Here is a 15,353-nt window from a genome sequence, read left to right as displayed (position 1 = left end):
CCCTTTCCTCTTTTTCTATCTCTGTATCCCTCTTGTCTTCCTCTGCTTGGTAGGTCTCCATTTCTGGTCTTAACTGAAAGCTTTGTCCTCTTCCCATGCCCATCTTCTGCCCTAACCTGGCTGGACCCTTCAAGGTGTTCCAGCCCCATCTCCCTCCCATGTGGTGGACTCTAGGGCATGAATTATTCCTGACCAAGGGCAATCTGAAACCCTCAGAGAGTATCCTGATGGCCTCCCTTTGGTGCAGGACTGTGTTCCCTGGCTGGCCTGCCAGCCATTCAAACTTGATGTGTCTTCTCACTGGTTGACCCAGGCTGAGGCTGAGAAGCTCTTGGTCCTGCCGCTAGGGCAGGGGTAGGGGCTTCCAAGATTAAGAAGTAGCTATTTTTTTTTTTTTTAGGAGTGAGTCCAAGGGCTGTGAGAAGCCCAGAGATTCTTGCTCCTTCCCTAGAGTGACCCCCACTGTTTTTTCTGTCCTGCAGACACTACCCCAAGCAGTCCTTCACCATGGTGGCTGACACCCCGGAAAACCTCCGCCTCAAGCAGCAGAGCGAGCTCCAGAGTCAGGTGAGGGGCAGGGCCAGTGCTAAAGGCCCAGTGGGGAGGCCGTTGTAACCCCCAGATTTGGCAAGGGCTCCCTCCCTCTGTGTTATTCAGCAGGACCAAGGTGCTAAAATCCTAGCCTTTGCCTTGTCTCCCTGCCCCCACCCCCCTACCCAGTTACTTCATGCTTCCTGACTTTAGCAAAGGAGTTGGGGCTCCTTTGGGTTGGGGAGGTGGAGGTATCTAGTCGTCCTTGATTTTTTCTGTGGACCCCTAAAGCCCACCTCCTCCAGGAAGCAGTACCCCTCCTCCTCCTCACTACTTCCACCTACCCACAAAGGAGGGGCTTGGGGAAGATCAGAGAACCCCCCTCTCCAGTCTCATGCCAGCCTCGAGTTACACAGCCGCTTCTCTATGGCCACATTCCCAGACTTCCTGCCCCGCTCGGTGGGCAGAGTGCAGGGGGCCTTGCCACAGCCTGCCCTGCCTTTTCCTTTGGGCCCAGTTTCCCTGAGCACCCACTGAGTGGGGAGAGGGGCATGCCTCTTTCCTGGGGGAGGAGACAGGTTCCTGCCCCAGGGAGGACTCTGTCTGTCGTTAGGGGACACTGAGGGATAAACACAGGATCCTGAGCCCAGAGCAACTAACCCTGCCTAGGGGTCAGGGAGGGCTTCTGGGATAAGCCTGGCCTGGACCAACGGTGGGACAGAGTGAGCCTAGGCTTCATGAAAGACCCCTTGGATACTTAGCCAAGAAGGCACAGTGCTCAGGGTTGGGAAAATGTGGAGGATCCCCCTGGCCACAGAGGAGAGAATCTCTCTGGATCCCTCCAGTGTGGGGCTTCTGGTGCCCGATCTTGACACAACATCTCTGGGTCCCCATCTCCCAGTAGGCCCCATCGGGGAGAACCAGACTTGACTGCATAGGGCTTTACATAGTTCTCTTATTTAATACTCCCAGTAACCTTGTGGTGAAGGTATTGTTATTCCCATTGTACAGATGAGGAAGCTGAGGCTCAGAGCCGTTAAGGGACTTGCTAAAATTGAACAGGTAGCAGCAGAGGAATTAACAATATAAACGTACCAAGAGCTTAATGCTCTGCACGTATCAGCGTGTTTAATTCTCACAACAGCCCAATGCAGTTGGCAGTATCACCCCTACCTTACGGATGAGGACACCGATGCAGGTGGCAGAGCTAGCTTTGAACGCAGGTTTGTCTACTCAGACACTTCTGTTCTTTCTAGTTTCCCATGCTATACTCTAATGATAAAAATGATAATCCCTTATGCTGGTGAGATCTTTTGCAGCTTAGCAAGTGCTTTTAGTTCCCACGTCTCGTTTTTCCTTGACCCTGCTCTGGGGGAAAGGGGCCCTGGTGATGCTGTAGTTAAGAGCTACAGCTGCTAACCAAAAGGCCGGCAGTTCAAATTCATCAGCCGCTCCTTGGAAACCCTATGGGGCAGCTCTACTCTTGTCCTGTAGGATTGCTGTGAGTTGAAATCGACTCAGTGGCAATGGATTTGGTTTGTTTTTTTTACTCTGGGGGGAGGTAGAAGACCTGTTGTCCCCATTTTACACATGAGGGAACTGAGGCTGGGAGAGGCCCAGGGCCGTGTCCAGTGACACACACAGTAAGCGATGGTTTCAGGGTTTGGGCTTTGGTCATTTCACCCCAAGTATTGTGACTTTGCCCATGCACAGCCTGGTAGAGTTTGAGGCTCACCCCCACTCCGGAACTTTCCAGAGTAAGTAGGGAGGAAGTGGGGGAAGCTGGCTTCTCCTGCTGTGACAGCTCACATCTGCCAGCCCAGACCCCACCCCCGCTGTGGTGTGAAAGCGGCAATTCTGGGGGTATGGGTGTGAATGCCAGGCCTCTGTCAACTGAGGAGGGCTGGGTGGCCCAGCTGGCAGGAAGAGGGGCCAGAGACAGCTAGGGGCTGGTCTGCACAGGAATGATCCTGGCCCAACACTAGCGAGGCCCTGTCATTCCATACTCTCCATCCTGTGGGAAGCCCACTGAGGCCAGAGGCAGAGTGTGTGACATTCACAGGGCAGGCAGGCCAGAGCATCCTGTGGTGGCCTGTACTCTCCCCACAGCTTGAGAGGAGCAGTCAGGACCCCAGGTGGTGGGAGCCATGGCAGGGGAACCTAGAGGAAGAAATACGGAGAGGAGACAGCAGGTGTTCGGAAAAGATGTGGGTCCTGAAGTGTGGCACACACAGAAGCAGAGGCAAGGGACAGACACATGCACACCCTACTCTCAGGAGAAATTCAAACCCGGCTGTTGGCTGGGTTCTTAATTCCCTCAGCCTTTGTCAGTCCCACAAAAGCATGGCTGCAGCCCTTTTTGCCCCTAGAACTCAATCCCTAAAAGGCAGGGCCTGTAGGGGAAGCACCTCTGCCATTCCCTCTGCCCAGGGGTGAGCAGCATGGAGTGGGCAGACAGGGCGTGCCTTGGCAGGGGCCACTTCTGCTCCCACACAGGGCAAGCAGGCACAACACACAGGGTCTGAAGGCTCCTCTGCCCCACCTGTGCCCTCTGCTCCCTAGGGAACCGGCCTGCTGTTCACCCCTGGGGCTTCCAGGTTGCCAGGTTCCATTCCCCTGGGTAGGCTGGGGAAATTGTGAGACCGGCAGCCACTCTTAGGTACTTGGGGAGGGCCAGGCCCTGCACGTACACCTGATCTCATTTAATCCTCACAACCACCTGATGAAGAAGGGACTGTTATTATCTCCATTGTACAGATGGGAAGACTGAAGTTAAGAGAGGCTACACCATTTGTCCACAGCCCAGTGGGAGACAGATTTAAAACCTGGTCTTATTCTTAATAGTTTTGCAGTCGGCTGCGTCATACGGCCCTGTGTTCTCAACCTGCAGGATGCACCAGCATTACCAGCAGGTTTGGAGGACGGGCTTGCTAGAATGCAGATTCCTAGCCCCTACCCAAAGGGCTTCTGATTGGCAGCTCTGAGTGAAGCCCAGGAATCTGCATTTTGACATGCTCCCCTGGTGATTCTGATGCAGGCTTTTTGGCAGACTTGGATCTAGGCTGGTGGGTGGAGAGGGCGGCAAGCAGGAACAGACAGACCGGGCTTATCCTGTCTCTGTTCTGAGGGGTATGCGCTATGAAAGTTAGGGCTTTATATTGAGGGCACAGCCCTCATGCCCTGAAGTTCTGGTCCTCGAGGGCTGGGGACAGGTGTAGGGACAGGTGGCCGATTAGGGTCTGGCCTCTTTGCCTGGCTCTGTCTCTCTTCTAGCTCTTAAGAGCTGTGTGATTTGGTTTGGCTGCTTGCTTCTCTAGGCCATGGTCCATTTCCTCAAGAGTAGTAATGGAGACAGCAAACCCCAGTTGCTTAGAGGTCAGGTGCTGAGCTGGCCTGGCTGCGGATGGTGACAGTTTCTGGTTCCTGTGGCCGCTGAGGGGGCAGAGCTGTCTAGAGCTGCCTGTGGCTGGCAGGAGGGGAAGTGGAAGGCTCTTCTGCCCGCCCTGGCCCATCCCACCCACCAGGGTGTCAGCTGGTATCCTTCCAGGGCCCCTTTCCTGGGCCTGCCTTGATGTGTCTCAGCACTTCTCTGGCTCTTGGAAGCTACCTGTGTTATTTCAACTTTTATTTGTTTTCCAGTCTCTATATTGGTTCCCAAAGTGGCACTTTGGGTGTCTGGGACACCTGGAACCTCCCCTGTGGGGGAAGTAACCACAGTACTGTCCAGAAATGACCCTCTGGGTGGCCCTGCCCAGGCCTGGCCAAGGCAGGAAGCTGGCAGCTGGGCCCCAGCTCTCCTCTTCCTCACCCCTAGTACCACGCTGAGTGGTGACAGCAGCTTTGGGGTAGGACCGAGTTAGGGGTGCCTGTGTGGCCCCGTGAGCCCAGGCAGAACTGTGAGGAGAGTGCCCTTCATCTTCATGGTGCTGTTCTGGAAGGGGGAAGAGGGTGCCGTGAGAACCCTGTAGTCCATTGGGCCCTGTCTTCCCTTCCTCCCCACGTGGCACCTCTGACTTCAGGGACACAGCACACTGGTTAAGAGTGTGGATGCCTGCCCGAGCCAGCTGACCTAAGGTCAAATCACGGGTCTGTTACCACTAACTGTGTGGCCTTGGACAAGTTATTTAACCTCTCTGTGCCTCAGTTCCTTCATTTGTAAAATGCGGATAGTATTGCCTCTCTCAAAAGGTGGTTGTGAGTTTACTGGTATAGTTAAGCACTTGGAGGAAGTCACTGGCAGCGAGTAAGCACTCAAAAATGTTTGCCGTTATTAATCTCCTGGAAAGGAGAAAAGATGGAGCTTGGTGGGGAATGGGCACAATGTCCTCCACGTTTGGGTGGCCGCTGATGTGACTGTGTCTAGTCTAAAACTGATTTCTTTTTTGTTAGGAGAGATGGGTTATGTATTATATGGGCCCAGCACATAGTAGGCACTAGTAAGTGGAAATCGTTAGTGTTGTATTTTGCTTAATAAATGTTTTTTAAGCCATGGTCTTTCGTTTTATGTTTGGTCAGCAAGGGGCAGTTATTTAAGCAACTAATTATGCTGCCTGGTTGGGAGATTGTCTGCATTAATTCATTCCTCATTCCACCAACATGTGTTCATGCCTACTGTGTGCTGGGATAAGTGATGAGCAGGCAGATCTAGGGAGGGTGATGAAATAAACCTACATGTAGAAAGTAGAGTGATTTCATGGGCAACGGTCGCTATTACAGGGAGCACTGGGCTGGGCGACGAGAACCCTTGGGCATCTGTCCTGGCCCTGCCTCTAACTGGTCACATGACCTTGGGGAGGTCCCTTCCCTCCACAGGCACCCCCGTCACATCCTGATGAGCCATCCCAGGCAAGGAAGGCAAATATTCCCTCTTGGGTGATCAGTAGCCCTGATGGTGGGCACTGGGCAGGGCCCTCCCTGTACCTCTCTCTGGCTCCCACCCTTTAACTCTGCCACTCCCACCAGCACCAAAGGCCACTCAGAGACTCCTCATTTGGATTCTCCATAGTCAGGGCCTGGAAGTGCTTAAAAATGGTTCCATACTCCAGAGCCTAGAGGACTTGTAGAGATCAAGTAGTCAGCCCACCTCGAGGGGATTGACCCAGAGAGAGGTATTCACTTGTCCAGGGACACACAGCAAAGTGGTGCTGAGCCTAGGCCTCCTCCTTCCTCAGCCCCACTCCGCCCAGCCTCATGCCCTGGGCCTCCAGCCCCACCCTCTGGGCCTGCAGAGCCAGGAGTGAAATGTATTATCCTTCCGCAGCAGGGAGGCAGAGGCACTTCCTGAGCCTGGGAACCAGTTGATGTCATTGCAGTGTCGCCATGGTGATTGTTCCCTGATTAGAGGCCTGACCCTTTGAAGCTGGAAAGTAGAGGAACGAGTGGGGACTGCCATGGGCCCAGCACTTAAATGTTGATGAAGCACTTTGACACCCCTCTTAGCAGTGTTTACTGAGCCCCACTGTGCGCTCCATGGTACATTTGCTGCCCTGGAGCCCGTGTCTATAATCTGCACCTTGGTTTGGAATGACTAGTGTTATGATCCCCATTTTATGGATGTAGAAACTGAGGCTTAAGAGGTTAAGTCACTTGCTCAAGGTTACTCAGTAAATGGGAGACGGAGCCTGCGTGATTATCAGCTCCGTCTGGCTCTATGCCCACACTTGGTGATAGGAGGGCTCCCCACATTTTGATTCCTGTGACAGCCTTTTTACAGATGAGCAACCTGAAGCCAGAGGCCTTGGATTCAGGACTTCTTTATCTGGAGTACTGTCTTTCTGACTGGTGCCTTCTCTTCCCTGAGGACCCCCTAGCTCCCCACTAAAAGTCACCGTGCTGACCCAGGGCTTCCTGGAAGGGCCAACGCTGGGCAGGTTCTCGGCCCTTGTGTGGCTTGGTGCCTGTATCCACTGTTAACTTCTAGTCTGATGGGAACCAGCATATTCAGGCCTTCAGGTCCACAACTCCGCCATTCTCTTCCAGAACCTTTTAGGAAGAAGAACCCCACAATGGGTGAGCTGGGGCCCTGAGGGCTGTGCAGAGGAACTGGCAGGTGTGGCTTTGGCAGCATACATGTGGGGTCAGGGGCACAGCTCAGCACAGCTGCTGGTTGACTCGAAGCCCAGGAGCCGCCTGGGCTCGTCATCCTGGAAACTCCCAAGGGCCTGGGCCTCATGTCCTGGGCTGACCTGCCTTCCAGGACAGTGCATCCACCATGGAGGAAATCCAGGCAGCTGGGGTGGCGGGCGGGGGGAGTCTGGAACAGCTGGCTACAGAGGTGGAGAGTGAAGTCTCTGGAAGCCAGGAAACCGTTCCTGTCCCGTGGGCATCTCCTGGCTTCTATTCTGTTCTTCAGAACCCCCAGAGGAGGACAAGTTATTTCTCATATTTTAATTCCTTTAGTAACAGGGAAGTCCTTTCTGTTATCTGCCTTTAGTCCCTCTAGTACTCAGGTTTTCCGTGAAATTCTCAGAAGCCGAGGGCAGTGGGTGGAGTAGTTGGTTCTTCCTTGGAGCTTGGAATCTTGTTCTGAAGTGCTGTCTATCCCCCACCAGCTGCCTCCCCTCCTGTGGTGGTGGCCTCAGAAGCCAGCCTGGCAGGCTCCAGGAAGCCGCCAGAGCCTGTCAAAGGCTCATTGATTGAGTTTTCCTGTGGCTGTCTCAGTGCCCTCCTTTCTGGATGCCAACTTTGTCACTTGGCACAGCCTTTACTCAGCTGGCCTCTCAAAACCTCCCCCATGGGTAGGGCCCCATCCTGGCTGTGGTGAGGGCCAGGCAGTCCTAGGAGTGCTGGGAAGAGCCTTCCTATAGCTTTCGGGCAGGGTATGCCAGTAGTGAAGGGTCAGTCAGGCCGGCAAGGGTTGCATCCTGGTGGCTCTGGGCATTTGCTACTAAGCTATGTGATCTTGGATAGGGGACTTTGCCTCTCTGTGCCTCAGTTTCTTTGTCTATAAAATGGGGCTAATAATAATATATACTAAGACTTAAGTGAGATAATTCATGTAAGGCACTTGGCACTGTGCTGCCATTCAGAATGCACTCAATAAATGTTTCTGCTGTTAGCTGCCATTGAGTCAGCTCCCAACTCATGGTGACCCCATGCACAAGGGAGTGAAATGCTCCCCGGTCCTGCGCCATCCCCGTGATGGGTTGCAGATTGGACTGTTGTGATCCATAGAGTTTTCATTGCCTGATTTATATTAGTGGGCTATTATTATTGATCTAATGCTTTTTGGCTAGGGCTTCTGTTCTGAGTTGGGGTGGGTATTACTACAGAGGGGATTTCTGGTCAGCATCTTGCTCCTGGCTCCCTGTGCCTGTTTCTTGGCTGGTAGCTGCCTCAGAGGTAGCCATGGGCTGAAGCCCTTTTTGCTGACCCTGGCCTGACTCCAGTCCCCCTTCCCTACTTCTTGGGTCTTCCAGGTGCGCTACAAGGAAGAGTTTGAGAAGAACAAGGGCAAAGGCTTCAGCGTGGTGGCAGACACACCGGAACTCCAGAGAATCAAGAAGACCCAGGACCAGATTAGTAATGTAAGCTCCTTGCCCCTGAGGTACCTACCCTGACCCACTATCCTCTCTGCTCCTACCCTCCCACCAGCGTGGCAGACATGAATGGGGCCAATTCTCTTTGCTGCCCCTGCCCTCTTGGGTAGGCCTGGCTGGCTGCTGCTTGAGCAGAGGAAAGGGAAAGGTTTGGAGTTTCCAGACACCCTTTCTCTGTGTGCCCCCAGACTCCCTCTCACTGCCCCCTCAGTCCACCGAGTATGTCCCGCTTGAAGGTACTGGATTTTTGTGGGGGTGTGTAGGAGGGCTGTTGGTGAAATCACCCCTACTCTCTCTGAAGCTGTTTTTTCCCTAGATATCGTGGGTGTCAGGGTGCAGGCTGGATGTTTCATCTTAGCACAAAGGTCAAAACTGGGTGTAGGGGCAGGGAGGGGCCAGTCTCCTCCTTGTCTGCTCTGGGTGCTGACATTGCAGTCATTTCCGCCCTCCCTCGACCTCCTCCCCCACCTTGGCTTGCTCTTCCTTCCTGTGTAAAAACCCCAGGCTACATTGCCCTCTTCCCCTCACCCCCTGGCCTGGCCCCTCCTGGGCCTGGGATGGTCAGCAGGGCATGGCTATAGCTGGAATGCAAGTGGAGAGTGGGCATTGTGACAGCCCCCAGCATGATGCACCCTCCGTGGCACCCATGACTAGAGAGCAGGCCTCAGTTTCTTGCTTGGCAGAGCCACAGACCAGCACCCTTTGTGGCCCCAGGCTTGTGGGGCACGGTGCTGCTGTGAGCAGAGGACAGAGGGCAAGGCCTCGTGCACAGGGCCTGGGGACAGAGTGGCAGGGTGTGCCCAGCCAGCCTGTGCTAGGAGGCCCTCCACAATGAGGGACTGGGCAAGTAGTTGTCTTCACAACTGTAACAGGAGGGGATTGGCAAGCTGCCCAGTATTACTCTGGGCTGGGGGGTGGAGGATGGAGGCTGGATAAGGGCCCCAGGCTTCAGCTGGCCCCCAGCATCCACCCCCAGGCTCCGCACCCCTCTCTACCCCTCCACCAGGCCTCCTTGGTGAGGTGCTCCTTCTGGAGGGTGGCTAGACCGTGCTTCCGGTGGACCTCAGCAGTGGGTCAGGTAGATTTCTGAAGCTGGAGCAGCCAGGCAGACAGCAGGCCAGCCATGCCTATGACCGTGGCTCTCAAACTTCATTTGACTGCAGCCTACAGTAAGAAGTACATTTTACATTGTGACCTGCCAAACAGGCATGTATTTATTTAGAGAGAAAACAGAATCAAAAGTTTTCACCAAAGAGTACTTATAACTTGGAGGGCTTTCAGATATTTTCTGTTCTATTTTATTTTTAAAGATGCTGGTTGCAGAGCCACTAAATGAGTTTCGCAGTCTGGCTGTTGACCTGCAGCTTGAAAAAAGGGGCTTGAGGAAGTGGAGTGCTTCCCTTGGCTAGGAGGGCATACCTCCGAGGGCTCTTCCCCCCAAAAAACCTGTCACATTTATAAAGACCTCTTTATAAATCAGGGCCTAGTAAAGGCCTGGGCTCATACCCTAGACCCCCCCACCCTCCAACCAAGAGAATACAAAAGGTGAGCCTTAAAGCTATTAACATGGAAGGGAGGTGGTTGTTGTTGTTGTTAGTTGCTACCTAGTACTCTTAACTCATGGCTACCCCATGTGTGCAGAGGGTTTTCAAGGCTGGGACTTTTAGGAAGTAGATCCACAGGCCTGTCTTCTGGGGCGCCTCTGGGTGGGTTCGAACTGCCTACCTCTTGGTTAGTAGTCACCATCCAGTGACTCCTTAGGAGGGGGTTGCCTTGGGTAATGGGGAAAACCTGGAATGGCTCACAAAACTGGAATCTGGACTTTTCAGCCAGTGGCTATTCCTTTTGAAGACTCTTGTCTTTTTTTTGTTGACATTTGCCCCCATTCTGCAGGTCTGCACCTCCCACCCTCCGACACACTCATTCATGCTTCCGGCCTGTGGGCTTTCAGACTTGGGGGGCTGGGGGTTGGACTAACGAGGAAGCCCAGTCATCTCTGCCTCCCTTTCTGGAAAGCTTCCAGAAAACTCCATACCTAGCCTATTCTACCTACATTTCTCCCCTGGAACCCCTGGTGGCACAGTGGGTTAGGAGCTGTGGCTACTAACCAAAACAATCAACTGGGAAAGCCCTATGGGGCAGTTCTACTCTGTCCTATAGGGTCACTATGAGTCAGAATTGACTCACGGTGGCAATGTGTTTTGTTTTGTTTTGTTTTCTTCTTCTTCTTCTTCCCTAGCTATTGGAGGTATTGATGTCTGAGATCCCTGGTAACAAAACTCACTCTGGCCAAGACATCCACACCTAGGAAGATAACCATCTTATAGTTAACCACAGGGCTGCAATTAGCTGATTGTCCTCCTCTGCTCTGAGGTGGGGGAGGTGACTTGAACCTGACCCAGGAGCTGCTTTGCAGCTTTAGCTGGGCCCTGTGAGGTGTGACCACAAGGCTGGAAGATTTGGTTTTAGTGAATGCAGTTAGAATCTGTCAAATGTGAGCCTCCAAACAATTCTACCAGAGTCACTTGAAGAGTTTATTGAAAATGCAGACTCACAGATTCCCCTCCCCTAAAAAAACCCAAGGCTGCTTGAATTAGCTTCTCCAGAATCGGGGCCCAGGAACCAGCATTTAAAACTCACTCCCTGGGTTACACTGAAGTCCAAAAATGCTTTGCCAACCCCGAAGTCAGTGCCAGACCTGACCATGTCCCAGAACCCCCAGGGAACTTTAAGCCATACTTAGAACAATTGCTAAGTTATCCCAGCTTCCAGAAGAGTTTTGGAAAAGGTTTGTTTAGAGCCACACCTTTTGTTTTGTATCCAAAATAATGTTTCTGTATATAGCTTGCCACTCACTTCCCAGATTGGTACCAAATAATTCCTAGCTGTTTCCAAAGGTCAGACCGTCTTGAAAAGAAATGAAGATTTGCTTCCCTGGAGGAATATGCTGCAGGCCAGAGGTTTAACCAGTGAGAGCATTAGAAAAGACAAGTGTCTGGTCTCCCTAGGTGGTATGTGCTTTGGACGTGTGTGATGTCAGCCCTGCCAAGAGACAAGATGGCAGGTGGGAGGAGACAGCAAAGGCAGAAATCCCGCCTTCTGTCACTCAGCTGTGGGGCAGGTCTCCCTGAGCCTCAGTTTCCCCATCTAGGAGGGTAATAGGCCCTGCCTTGAAAGTCGGTTGCAAGGAAAATGTCCAGCACTGGGCGTATGATAAATGTTATCAATATAATTATTATTACTCTAAAGGCAGACCTGTCTGCTTTCTACATCATGGCCAAAGTAGGGACATGGATTAAAGTTTGGCCATTGTCCAGTACAGAAGATGTGGAAAATTTTGAAGAAAGATGCTATGCTAGTAAGTTATATACATTTGTGGTAATTGTATCTTCATTAGGCATCTATAGAGTTGAAAGGCCTGTGCGTGAAGTTATGGGATGCAAGTTTACACATTGGGAATCCTGGTCTTTGGTCATGAGCTCTAATGGCTTAAATGGATTGGAAACTTGAGTTGCTGGAGCCACTTTGAGCCCCTGGGGAGAGAGGTTCAGCGCTCCCTTTAGGCAGAGAATCTCCCTTTTTTTTAGTTACAGGTTGTTTTTTATAGACAATTTTTGTTCTGTAACTTTTTACTTTCTTTTCTGAAATGTAGCACACATATAGTAAACCCTGTGTATTCACCATGCAGATCAAGAAATAGAACACTCCTATACCCTGATCAAAATATAGTTTTCAAGGAAACTAGAGTACTGGAAACGGAACAACCAGAATGCAATTAAAGGAAATGTTGACACATTATGAAAAATGTAACTAATATTATCGAATAATTTGTGTAGAAATTATTCGGTGATATTAGTTAAATGGGAACCTAAAATGCTGTGTAAACTTTCACCAAAAGCACAATAAAATATTATTGCAGCAATGACTGGTGGCAGCATCTGACCCCCTTAACTTCACGTGGGGGAAGGAGAGTCAAGATCAGCATCCCAAGGCTGATTCCAATGAGGCAGAGGTCAGACATGCCTCTCCTCTCTGCCGTCTTTACCAGTTCTGCCACCAACTGTCCCTCCCATGGCAATCACTACTTCTCTGCTGGGTTCGATAATTGATTGCAGTGGCCACACAGAACCCACAGACCATATTCACGGGGTTTATTAGGGAAGTAATAGGTTACAATTCAGGTTCGGAAACACTCAGGGTACAGTTCTTCCATCAGGACAGCTTTTTTTCAGCTATTCCTGAAGACAGGCCTCTCTCTGGCCTCTTGCCCTCTGCCCTGGTCAGGCAAGTGTTACAAAGCTCTTTTAACTCTGCCAGTAAATGCCCAGAGGCACCCCACTCTGTCAATAAGCCTCTAGCCAAAAGTGCCCAGCTCTAGGTCCTTGAGTCAGCAAAGCCTAGCTCCACCAAGTGCCCAGAGACAACCTACTCTGCCAGCAATCCTCCTGCCCGAAGGCACTCAGCTTTCTCGCTCCCTGCCCACCATGCTGTCTCCTGCTGGTCTCTCCTGCCACTGTTTCTCTGCCACTGCTTCTCACCGTCTTCATTGTTACAGATCTCTCTCTCTCTCTCAGTCTGCTGGTTCCAGGAGTTTCTCAGTGCAGGGATCCCAGGTCCAAAGGGCATGCTCCACTCTTGGCTCTTCTTCCTTGGTGGTGGTGAGCTCTTGCCTCTGGGATGGCTTATTTTAAGCCTAGTGGGATGGCAAAACTGACCCAGCCCTTTGTTAGAGTTCCATAGACCTTATTTGTATGGTCCCACCCAAGTGATTATGATTGGGTGAGTTACAAGACCTTGGTGAGAAAGGCCTCAAAAAGCGATCCATTGCACAGCAATTATTTAAAAAGAAAAGGTTTCAAATCTCAGTAGTTACCAGAGGTGGGTGGGAGGGAGGGGAACTCACTAGTTAGAGTTCACTGTGCTTCTGTTAAGGGTGATGGAAAAATTTAGAAACAGATAATGGTACTGGTTGAACAACATGATAAACATAACTGATGTACGGAATTGGGCTTGTGAAGAATGCTATAAAGGAAACAATTATTACATATATATTTACCACAATAAAAAAAACAACACTCATGTAGTGAGCGCTTAACGAAGGAACCAGCTGGCGGAATAAAGCTGGATAATGGGAGGCAGAGGCAGATGCCTAGTCAGCAAAAGAAAGTTCTGGATCCGATTAGATACAGAACTAGTTAATGCCCTACGGAGCAGTGAAACCATAAACCTTGAAGCTGTCTTTTCTACAGGCAGAAATTATTTGCATGCCTATTAGTCAAAAATAATTAGCAGCTTATATTCTACAAGCTGAGTCCCTGGGTAGTACAAATGATTAAAGGGCTAGCCTGCTAACCAAGAGGTTGACAGTTTGAGTCTACCCAGAGGCACCTCGGAAGAAAGGCCTGGTGATCCACTTTGACAAAATCAAGAATTGAAGACCCTGTGGAATGTAATTTTATTCTGACACACATGGGATTGCCATGAGTCGGAATTGACTTGACAGCAACTATTTTTTTTATTATGTAAGATAGATTCTGCCTTCAGAGTGTGAACCTAATCAGTAGTTAAATACTTAAGTCAAACAAACGTCATTCTCCAGAGTCAGATGGCCTATCGGCAGACTTGTTAGACGGTCCTTTAGTTTGACTTGGAAAGTGTGTGCTTTTTTTTCTTTATGCTTTTAATACCTAAGTACATATCCCTAAGCACTATATGGTTTTGTTTTTCTTTATTTTGAACATGTAATATATATTCTTTTATGTCTGTCTGCTTTTTTGTAACACTGGGTTTAAAGGTTCATCTATGTTTTTGCATGTAGTTGTAGTTCACTCTTTTTTGTAGCTATGTATTATTCAGTTGTCTGATTATATACCATGTTGATTGATTCTGTGGTTGATGAATGTTTGGGTGTACCCACACTGCTATGGACATCTTCATATACCATATTTTTACACAAATAATGCAGGTCTTCTGCGTTGGTTTGCCAACCGTGCCCTCCCCCTATGAGGTATTTTCTTAAGTGCCATTATGCCAATTTTTTTTTTTACATGCTGCTGTTAAAAAAAAATTAGCATAGCATGCTTACAAAAATACCTCAGGGTGGAAGGGTGCAGTTGGTAAACAAACGTAGAAGACACACGTTATCTGCATAAAAGTAAGATATGTGTCCTAGTGCTTATGTGGAGTAGAATTGCTGCATCTTAGAGTCTATATTCCTTCAACTTTACCAGATTATGCTGGATTAATAATTTTCAAAGAGGCTTTACTGATTTACCCTCCCACCACCACTGCTCTACATCCTCAAACTTAGTTAATTTTAGCCGTTTTGCTGTGCATATGGTATCTCGTTATGGTATTAATTTGCATTTCTCTGATTGCTAATGAAGTGGAGCACAGATTTAAATTTGTTTTAAAAATAAAATACTGTTAGTCTCTAATGGGGGGGGTATTGCACGGTGGTTGAGAACTAAGGATCTGATGTTAGAACGGCATTCTGACATAGCCACCACTTACCTCTTGAGCCTTGATTTCTCCATCTGTAAAATGGGGATAATAATGGTGTGTTGCTCCTGGCATGGCTGAGAAAAGGAAATGAGTATAAGCATATCAGAGCACCAAATAGGCCCTTGGCAAATGGAAGATATTGTTGTAAAAACAGCTCATGGCTGGTGAGTTGATTATTCCATTCAAAGCCTGATGTCCCTTTGTTAGCTGTGATGCTCAATCACGTGGGCAGTAACATGTAGGGTCAGACCTTTGTTTTCCACCAGAGTCGGGAGAACAGGGCGTTGAGAGCAGCAGCTAGCATGGAAAATGAGGTCTCTCTAGCTTTGGAATGGACCCGCACCTAGTTGTCCTGAAGTTCCAGCCAGCAGGGGCCTGGCTGGGTGAGGACCTTCAGCGTCTGCTCCTGTCATAAGTGAGCTCCCAAACCCATGTGCACTTGAATCTCACGGGCACAGTTAGATTCTGGTATCTTCCACAGAGGCCTGGGACTGTTCTGTTGATAAGCCAAGGCTCTCCTGACATTTCTGGGCTTGTGGCCCCTCATTCAGGATTCTTAGAAGATCAGAACTTTGAGAAGCTTGAAACAGGGATCACCCAGGCCCTTGGAGTCCGGAAAATGTTTCTTTACCTTTTTGATGTGCTAACACCCTCTAATGTACCTGTTTTTTTAATAGGCCATTAAATTGACCAGCAAAATAATAACACATTTCCTCATTTGCTGGGGAGGAGAGGGTGAAGAAGTGAAGAGTACTGACATTTTATCCAGGTGGGCTCAGG

The 15,353-nt window shown here is 50.2% G+C and overlaps 1 protein-coding gene across 1 annotated transcript in view; it reads left to right on the top strand.

The window, feature by feature from the left end:
• Positions 1–15,353, top strand: part of LASP1 (LIM and SH3 protein 1) — a 38,378-nt gene that overhangs the window by 16,637 nt on the left and 6,388 nt on the right. Inside the window, exons 3-4 of the mRNA XM_003414682.4 lie at positions 483–567; positions 7,950–8,057. Of these exons, the coding sequence (XP_003414730.1) occupies positions 483–567; positions 7,950–8,057 (193 nt within the window). The remainder of the gene's footprint in view (positions 1–482; positions 568–7,949; positions 8,058–15,353) is intronic.

The sequence above is a fragment of the Loxodonta africana genome, chromosome 18 (genome assembly GCF_030014295.1).
Source record: "Loxodonta africana isolate mLoxAfr1 chromosome 18, mLoxAfr1.hap2, whole genome shotgun sequence".
Lineage (NCBI taxonomy): Eukaryota > Metazoa > Chordata > Mammalia > Proboscidea > Elephantidae > Loxodonta > Loxodonta africana.
This window is presented reverse-complemented; position numbering and strand designations above follow the sequence as displayed.